The 10286-nt window shown below is 40.9% G+C and overlaps 1 protein-coding gene across 1 annotated transcript in view; it reads right to left on the reverse strand.

The window, feature by feature from the left end:
• wdr43 (WD repeat domain 43) overlaps positions 1-7330 on the reverse strand; it is a 44515-nt gene extending 37185 nt beyond the window's left edge. Inside the window, exons 1-2 of the mRNA XM_062041725.1 lie at positions 7047-7330; positions 5518-5652 (exon numbers count right to left, since the gene is read on the reverse strand). Coding sequence (XP_061897709.1) covers positions 5518-5652; positions 7047-7253 — 342 coding nt within the window. The 5' untranslated portion in view covers positions 7254-7330. The remainder of the gene's footprint in view (positions 1-5517; positions 5653-7046) is intronic.
• Positions 7331-10286: the final 2956 nt, after the last annotated feature.

The raw sequence follows: 10286 nt of genomic DNA on the forward strand, positions 1-10286 counted from the left end.
ATTTTAATTCTATTAACTTTTTATGAACTTTACTATAAATTCCTCACAGGGCTGTTTTCAACTAGAATATAAATATCAAATCTATGAACTTGAATATAAATATTATAAATTATGAATACATTTTCCCAGGGGTACACTTTCCTCAAGAGAGCTTTATTTTTGAAAACCTCATGAAAACACATTTACACACACAAGTGTATGATGCTGCAGGTACTTAAACATGTTACCGTGCTCCCACTGATGGGCTAACCTGGGGCAGAAAAGCAAATAAACAATAAGAAACAACTTGCAAAACCCAGTCCAGATTAGCAGCAGGTACAGTATAAAATCAGAGACAGTTCTTGTTTAGGAAAATGACCATATCCGCCTTCTCAGGCAGGATGCGTGAGCGTTCTGGACAGATAGTGTCTCCTGCTGTGGATAATACACATTCGCTGGGTGTGGAAGAAGCTTGAACGCATAAATAGGAGAAAGCGCGATCTGACAGCAAAGGATAAGTCTTTTGTTGGTTCCACCACCATGCAGCAGGGTCGTCAGACATAAGTATCGGTGGAACGTCCTGGTACATCTGCAGCTCTCTCTCCACTCGTTTCTTGATGGACATGGAGCTCTGTTTTTTCATTTTTTTTGTAAAGTAAAGCCACACTTTCGACCGCTGACGCCCGCTATCCATGCTTGAGCTTGACTGACTCGCTCGGCTATGCTGACACTTCCGGCGGTGGGCGCTTCTTCGTTGGTGCTCAGCGGCTTCTTCTTCCGGTTCGGCTGACTTTTTTTTTTTTTTTTCCGGTCGGCGGACTGGGTATCAAAAATAGGAATCGAAATTTAAACTTTTGAACGATACCGGGAGAATCGGAAAGTTAGTCCCGGTTCCAATCGATACTCGATACCCAACCCTAATCCTAGGCTCTGATTACTTCACATCAAATATTCCACTTAGAAAAATATTTTTTGTGGAAGATTTTGCATATTGTGTGTTTGCAATAAAAAAAACAGTTTTCTTTGCTAACAAGGGCAGAAAACAAAAAAAAACAAAGAAACAAAAGAAAAAAAACTAGAATTGACGGATAGATCTGAAGTTGATGTAGACTAGAGATTTAAGCGTTAAATAATGTATGTATGCCCTGGCACACGATTATCATAATTTCATTACCAAAGCAAAAAACTTTACATTTTAATACTCAAATAAATACACTAAATAAATATACAAATATAGAAAAAACTACCGGCAGCGGTAAAGTTTAGACCCATGAAGGAAGGAAGAAAGTGAATGAATGTTTATAACTGAATACATTTACATATGCATAAATATGTGTTTTCTTTTGTATTTTTTTAAATGAATTAAGTAACATTTATGACAACCTTTTTCCAAAACACAATATAAAATGTGAGATAACGGAATAATGCATACATTTATCATTTGTTTTCAAATTTAAAAAAAGAGGGACACAAAATTTACTGTGGTACCCAATTTTTATGACTTGATGGGATCCCTGGGACCCCATTTTTATGACTTGATGGGATCCTTGGGACCCCATTTTGAAAATTCCTAGCACCAACACTGTCTTACTGCAGACACATGAACATCAAGGCTTTCAGAGATACTTTTGTAACCCTTTCCAGCTTCATGTAAGTCAACGATTCTTGATCGTAGGTTTTCAAAGAGCGCTTTTGTGCTAAGCAACTGTTCACATCAGGCAATACTTCTTGAGAACAGAGAACTCAAAACTGGTGTGTGTTTTTTTATAGGGCAGGGCAGCTTTAACGAACACCTGTAATCTCATCACATTTGTTGGACACCAGGTTGGCTGACTCCTGGCTTCAATTGACTCTTAGAGAAGTCGTAAGTTTAGGGGTTCACATACTTTTTTCCATACCGGCACTGTGAATGTTTACAAGTTGTGTTAAAAAAAAAACATGAAAACATACAATTGTATGTGCAGTATTAGTTTAAGAAGACTGTTTGTCTATTGCTGTGACTTAAAAGAAATTCAGAAATCATGTTATGCCCAAATTATACAGAAATACAAGTAATCCCAAAGAGTTCACATACTTTTTCTTGCAATGGCCATCAGGTGCCATCTTTCAAAAGTCTTACATTAGTATCTCTTATTTCTATAGTGCTATCTGGCACCATTTTCACATTTATTTTATAAAGACTATAAAAATGGGACCCATTACCTCCCTGCTTGGCACTCAGCATCAAGGGTTGGAATTGGGGGTTAAATCAGCAAAAATGATTCCCGGGCGCAGCCACCGTTGCTGCTGCTCATTTCTCCCCTCACCTCCCAGGGGGTGATCAAGTGTGATGGGTCAAATGCAGAGAATAATTTCCCCACACCTAGTGTGTGTGCGGCAATCATGGTCCATCTATTTTCTACCGCGTGTCCCTTTCGGGGTCGCGGGGGGTGCTGGAGCCTATCTCAGCTGCATTCGGACAGAAGGCATGGTACTCTATTTATATTATTTTTGTCTGTCATATTACTTTGTTTATAATGCTTGTGTTGCTTTCATATGCACATTGAATTTCTACTTGAGGTCCATGAAACAGTGTTTTTATCTACAATAATATTTATTCGACTAAGTACATCACTTTGTATGTGTTTGTGTTTTTAAATAAAACTTGGTTAAAAGATTACAGTTGAAGTATTTTTAGAACATTTTGAGCACATTTAAAAATACCGCGATAATATCGGTCACAATAATCGTAATAAGAAATGTTCATACCGTGACATCTCTAGCATAGATTAAATGTGTTTCCATATGTTTGTGTCAACAAGCAGGGTATTGTTTGGATGGCAAGTTTGTCACTTCAATCACTGATTTGTTGTCCAATATTTCCTCCGAACCTCGAAGTTACAAGAGTGCAGTGCAGTTTGTGTCAAGTTTTAAGGTGGTAAAAAAAATATCTGACTGACCAGTTCCTTCAACTAATACCTTGTGGGGATGGACAATTCATCAAATTTTAATTGTGGCTTCTCACTATTACGAAAACAATCGACAAAAAACGATTAATGGGCCACGCAACGTGCATGCAAATTTCGGATCTTGTGACGGCGAAAGAGATGAGGTGCGATTATGTGAAAAAAAGAGGACGCCCACTAGAAGTTAGGAATTTTACCATTATTGCCAATTATTATTTGACACATCGCTAGTATGTCCATTCAATAATCACTAAATTCAAGTAAAAACAATAGGGCATATTTGATTTCCGCATTAATATAACAGAGGACAGAGTTACATAATTGGCCAATAAAACGGAATCTGCTGTTAAACGCAGAATATCATGGAAATTGACATACATTTGAGTGAAACGTCAATGTTCGAAGAAACATTTGTTTGGGAAAATATTGTGTTTGATACCACTGATTCATCCCTGACGTACTTTGCCCCATGCTAAACCAAACAATGTCGACGTGGTCACTTGAAACAGCTATTCAACGACAATGCTAAAGCTAGCGAAAACAATCCATACACTCACAACACATCGCATCTGCTTGTGTTGTCAACATCATCATCAATGTAACATCAATTTACAAACAGTGGTCACAACTTGAGAGGCTCTCGCTTTTTTTTTTAACAGCCTCAAGAGTCGCCTCTTTACTCGTCAAGCTGAAAACAGCAGCACAGCACACATTCCCCTTCACAATAACGCGGTGCGCCACATCCAATCTGACTGCACTAACAAAATGAAGGTTTCAAAAAAGTACCTTGCAAGCACAAGCATAATGCACTTATTGATATACCTTATTTTTCGGACTATAAGTCGCAGTTTTTTTCATAGTTTGGCCGTGGGTGCGACGAATACTCCGGAGCGACTTATGTGTGAAATTATTAACACATTACCGTAAAATATCAAATAATATTATTTATCTCATTCGCGTGAACGACGAAGCAAATGGCAGCAATCGTCACACACACGTCAGCAATCGTCACTCACACGCCAACCAATAAGAATTCGGCGGGGGCGGGTCATGGCAGTAGTGCATTGTGGGTATTGGAATGCTAACTGCTATATGCTACTTCCTGAGATATTAAAATGGATCACATCAACATTGGCGGTAACTTATAAAAACTGAGAAGAACTGAACTAAAATGGCACCGAAAAGGAAATCATATACTGCAGATCACAAGCTGGACGTAGTGAAATATGCACCAGAAAACGGAGATCGAGCAGCAGAAAGAATGGACGCTAGCGGGGCATACCAGGAGCGACACCGAGGAGGAAGATGTCATGTTATTTAGCGATCGGGAGTGACAGATTGTTTGGTAAACGTATAGCATGTTCTATATGTTATAGTTATTTGAATGACTCTTACCATAATATGTTACGTTAACATACCAGGCACGTTCTCAGTTGGTTATTTGTGCGTCATATGGCGTACACTTATTCAGCCTGTTGTTCACTATTCTTCTATATATTTTAAATTGCCTTCCAAATGTCTATTATTGTTGTTGGATTTTATCAAATAAATTTCCCCCAAAAATGCGACTTATACTCCAGTGCGACGTATATGGTTTTTTTCTTCTTTATTGTGCATTTTCGGCCGGTGCGACGTATACTCCGGAGCGACTTATAGTCCGAAAAATATGGTAGTTACACAATTATGCTTTGACCTCAAATGCTGGTCAAAAGTTTCCAAATATGTTTTCTAACAATAAATGTGAAGGTTTTTTGCCTTTAAAAAGGTGTCATATGTAATAATTTAATGTCAAGTCATCATTAAATGGCCCTGATATGTCAAAAGGCATTAATAAATCATGTTATTTTTTAATATGCAGTGAGCAGCAGCGGTGGCCGTGCCCGGTAATCATTTTGGTGATTTAACCCCCAATTCCAAACCTTGATGTTGAGTGCCAAGCAGGGAGGTAATGGGTCCCATTTTTACAGTCTTTGGTATGACTCGGCCGGGGTTTGAACTCTCGACCTACTGATCTCAGGGGGGGACACTCTAACCACAAGGCCACTGAGCAGCTTCCCTCCTCGATAGCTGCACATCTGGGAACTAAACACTTTATACGTTTCCCTCCACCGGGTTTAACCATGCATTAAATTGATCGTTCAGGAGACACAAATTGTTGAACTTTTACTTACCCATCTTATGCAAGCAATTTGGCTTTGCTGTGAGCTTTCGTTAAGTTTTCTCCGCTGCTATTCTAAATAAGCGCTGCGCGCACAGCAATGGCTGGTGCTGTTCGATAAATTCAGTTAGTTCAGCTGTGTAGTTACGTTATAGCGTCCTCAAAAAACCTTTCAAAATCATATTTAAGACCTTTTTTTGAGATTTTAGCAGAATTGTAGACATTTTATGGCCTTAAAATTCAAATTATTGGATTTAAGTATTTTTTAAACTTTCCAAGACACCATAAGTTTGTCGTATTACGATGCATTTTGTTTTACCATATAGCACTACCTTACAATACTTGAATGGAGGTAAAACAAAACGGTGACGATGGCATACACGCAAATAAATCATTACAACCTAAATAGTACAAATTAGGACCACACACGCTCACCAGGGTACACTGCAGCGCTCCCTTAGCTGTACTGTAAATGAGCACTGATCCTGCTGCCGTGCCCATCGCCAACAGGTCTGCCTTCTCCTCCATCTGCCCCACCTCTGATTTCCTCTTCTTCCTCTGAGGTCCCTCCTGAAAAAACATTCCACGTTTCATATTCAATGTACATTAAAGATATGCAATATATTCAATGCATCCATTTTCTACCGCTTGTCCCTTTTGGGGTCGCGGGTGGTGCTGGAGCCTATCTCAGCTGCATTCGGGCGGAAGGCGGGGTACACCCTGGACAAGTCTCCAACTTATCGCAGGGCCAACACAGATAGACAACATTCACACTCACATTCACACACTAGGGCCAATTTAGTGTTCCAATCAACCTATCCCCAGGTGCATGTCTTTGGAGGTGGGAGGAAACCGGAGTACCCGGAGGGAACCCACGCAGTCACGGGAAGAACATGCAAACTCCACACAGAAAGATCCCGAGCCCGGGAATGAACTCAGGACTACTAAGTCAGGACCTTCGTATTGTGAGGCACACGCACTAACCCGTGTTAAATGCATCCATCCATTTTCTACCGCTTATTCCCTTCGGGGTCGCTGGAGCCTATCTTAGCTACAATCGGACGGAAGGCGCGGTACACCCTGGACAAGTCGCCACCTCATCACAGAGCCAACACAGATAGACAGACAACATCCACACTCACATTCACACACTAGGGCCAATTTAGTGTTGCCAATGAAGGTTAAATACATATCTAATCAAAGAGATGCCCTGTGCTTCCGAAGAACTTCAGATGTTTTGAGCAAGGCATCACTTCAGGGTCACTGATACATTATATTGCCCATTAACGCAGGTAAACAGAATAGTTATTATCATGTTAATTAGGTGACCACATTAAAGTATAAGAATAAGGCACATCCCACTTGCTGCAACACGTTGACAAACTCAAAATTGCCTTTACGAAACCACTGTACAAATGTAACGCACATCGACGACATATGACGACACAAATGCAAAAATGAAGGTCGATAATCGAGGTCTCACTAATTTGATCTTTTTTACCAGATACTCAGTTATTAATGCACTTTGGATGCCTACTCTGTCACGAGCGTCACAATGGCATAAGTTCGTTGGTGAACTTATATAAACGTCATTAAAATGACATTATAGTTTATATCAACCGTGAACAGTAGTTGGCATTGGTAATTGTGTTGTGCCATCTACTTATAAAATAACGTTAAAGGGTTAAACAGTTTTTAAACGCCCATGTGGGAGCTGACATGTGCTTTCTGCGCAGCAGTGGAAGCTAGTCAGCTAATAGCTAACGTGGCTGTTGTTCACATCACGGATACACGAGCAAACGTTTTTAAAGTAGGCATATAATTGCTTCTATATTATAATAAGAGTCCCTAAGCAAGTGTATACTCATAACATGGCAATATGTCATCGTAAAAGGCCAACGTAACCCAGTTAGCTTAGGCCGCAGCAGCCTATGAGCTAACTGAAGGGACGGAGCCTCACGTACCTTCACTGTCCGGCATGGTCCCCAGTGTATGCATGTACAAGTGGCACTCAAATGAGCTGAAGGTACGTATTCTTGGTGAAGTGTTTTACTGTCTGTGTTCCAAATGCGAAGTCTGCCGTCCTGGGCACACACTGCGAGGTATTGCCGTGATTTTGGTGAAAAAACGCAAGGGAGCTGCAGCGAAGAAAAGCCATCCCCGGCCGCCATTTCTGAAACGCTGCTTCAGTCTGCATGCGTGGTTTACACCAACCACGTGTCGAAGCTTCTGCACATGCGCATTGTCGCGTCAAAGCCGATTGGCTGGTAGCAGACCACATACGAATGGCGTCAGCTCCTTCGCTATTTTCACACACTATCGCGCTATGAAACCCATATGCGTTGATTAAAGCATTAAGGTCAGTGTATGTTGGGTCATTTATTTTTTTCTTTTCATTAATGACAATTGAAAACAAAAAACAATATGTTTATTTCATTATTATTTTGAAACAATAAAATGGAATACACATATTGGTTTTTTGTCACTCATGAAAATAAATTAAAAAAAAACACAAAGATAAAATCCCCCGGGAGGAGCTGGACGAAGTGGCTGGGGAGAGGGAAGTCTGGGCTTCCCTGCTTAGGCTGCTGCCCCCGCGACCTGACCTCGGATAAGCGGAAGAAGATGGATGGATGAATGGACAAAGATAAAATTAGGGCAGCACGGTGGAACATGGGTTAGTGCATCTGCCTCACAATACGAAGGTCCTGAGTAGTCCTGAGTTCAATCCCGGGCTCGGGGTCTTTCTGTGTGGAGTTTGCATGTTCTCCCCATAACTGCGTGGGTTTCCTCCGGGTACTCCGGCTTCCTCCCACCTCCAAAGACATGCACCTGGGGATAGGTTGATTGGCAACACTAAATTGGCCCTAGTGTGTGAATGTTGTCTGTCTATCTGTGTTGGCCCTGCGATGAGGTGGCGACTTGTCCAGGGTGTACCCTGCCTTCCGCCCGATTGTAGCTGAGATAGGCTCCAGCACCCCCCGCGATGGATGAAGATAAAATTAAAACAGTGTTAAATTTTATGTCGAACCACAATAGTTAGATTTTTTTCATGTAACAAATATGACAATCAACAATTTATATATATACAAACATATATGCACATACATACATACATATATATTAACATATATATATAAACACACACAAATATATATATACACACACATATATATATACACATATATATAAATACATATATATATATATATACATATACAAACCCCGTTTCCATATGAGTTGGGAAATTGTGTTGGATGTAAATATAAAGGGAATACAATGATTTGCAAATCCTTTTCAACCCATATTCAATTGAATGCACTACAAAGACAAGATATTTGATGTTCAAACTCATAAACTTTTTTTTTTTGCAAATAATAATTAACTTAGAATTCATGGCTGCAACGCGTGCCAAAGTAGTTGGGAAAGGGCATGTTCACCACTGTGTTACATGGCCTTTCCTTTTACCAACACTCAGTAAACGTTTGGGAACTGAGGAGACACATTTTTTAAGCTTCTCAGGTGGAATTCTTTCCCATTCTTGCTTGATGTACAGGTTAAGTTGTTCAACAGTCCGGGGGTCTCCGTTGTATAGTATTTTAGGCTTCATAATGCGCAGGACAATTTCAATGGGAGACAGGTCTGGACTACAGGCAGGTCAGTCTAGTACCCGCACTCTTTTACTATGAAGCCACGTTGATGTAACACGTGGCTCGGCATTGTCTTGCTGAAATAAGCAGGGGCGTCTATGGTAACGTTGCTTGGATGGCAACATATGTTGCTCCAAAACCTGTATGTACCTTTCAGCATTAATGGCGCTTTCACAGATGTGTAAGTTACCCATGTCTCGGGCACTAATACACCCCCATACCATCACAGATGCTGGCTTTCCAACTTTGCGCCTATAACAATCCGGATGGTTCTTTTCCTCTTTGGTCCGGAGGACACGACGTCCACAGTTTCCAAAAACAATTTGAAATGTGGACTCGTCAGACAACAGAACACTTTTCCACTTTGTATCAGTCCATCTTAGATGAGCTAAGGCCCAGCGAAGCCGACGGCGTTTCTGGGTGTTGTTGATAAACGGTTTTCGCCTTGCATAGGAGAGTTTTAACTTGCACTTACAGATGTAGCGACCAACTGTAGTTACTGACAGTGGGTTTCTGAAGTGTTCCTGAGCCCATGTGGTGATATCTTTTACACACTGATGTCGCTTGTTGATGCAGTACAGCCTGATGGGTCCAAGGTCACGGGCTTAGCTGCTTACGTGCAGTGATTTCTCCAGATTCTCTGAACCCTTTGATGATATTACGGAGCGTAGATGGTGAAATCCCTAAATTCCTTGCAATAGCTGGTTGAGAAAGGTTTTTCTTAAAGGCCTACTGAAACCCACTACTACCGACCACGCAGTCTGATAGTTTATACATCAATGATGAAATCTTAACATTATAACACATGCCAATACGGCCGGGTTAACTTATAAAGTGACATTTTAAATTTGCCGCTAAACTTCCGGTTCGAAACGCCTCTGAGGATGACGTATGCGCGTGACGTAGCCCGGCGAACACGGGTATGCCTTCCACATTGAAGCCAATACGAAAAAGCTCTGTTTTCATTTCATAATTCCACAGTATTCTGGACATCTGTGTTCGTGAATCTGTTGCTTCATTTCATAATTCCACAGTATTCTGGACATCTGTGTTCGTGAATCTGTTGCAATCATGTTCATTGCATTATGGAGAAGGAAGCTGAGCAAGCAAAGAAGAAAGTTGTCGGTGCGAAATGGATGTATTTTTCGAACGTAGTCAGCAACAACAGTACACAGCCGGCGCTTCTTTGTTTACATTCCCGAAAGATGCAGTCAAGATGGAAGAACTCGGATAACAGAGACTCTAACCAGGAGGACTTTTGACTTCGATACACAGACGCCTGTAGAGAACTGGGACAACACAGACTCTTACCAGGATTACTTTGATTTGGATGACAAAGACGCAGACGTGCTACTGTGAGTATGCAGCTTTGGCTTCTAAACATTTGATCGCTTGACCGTATGTGCGCAACTTTTTTTTGCGTATGTACGTAACTTTTTAAAAATATATAAGCTTTATGAACCTTGGGTTAGGTGAACGGTCTTTTGGGCTGAGTGATTGTGTGTGTTGATCAGGTGTTTGAATTGTATTGGCGTGTTCTATGGAGCTAGGAGC

The sequence above is a fragment of the Entelurus aequoreus genome, linkage group LG03 (assembly GCF_033978785.1).
Source record: "Entelurus aequoreus isolate RoL-2023_Sb linkage group LG03, RoL_Eaeq_v1.1, whole genome shotgun sequence".
NCBI classification, from domain to species: domain Eukaryota; kingdom Metazoa; phylum Chordata; class Actinopteri; order Syngnathiformes; family Syngnathidae; genus Entelurus; species Entelurus aequoreus.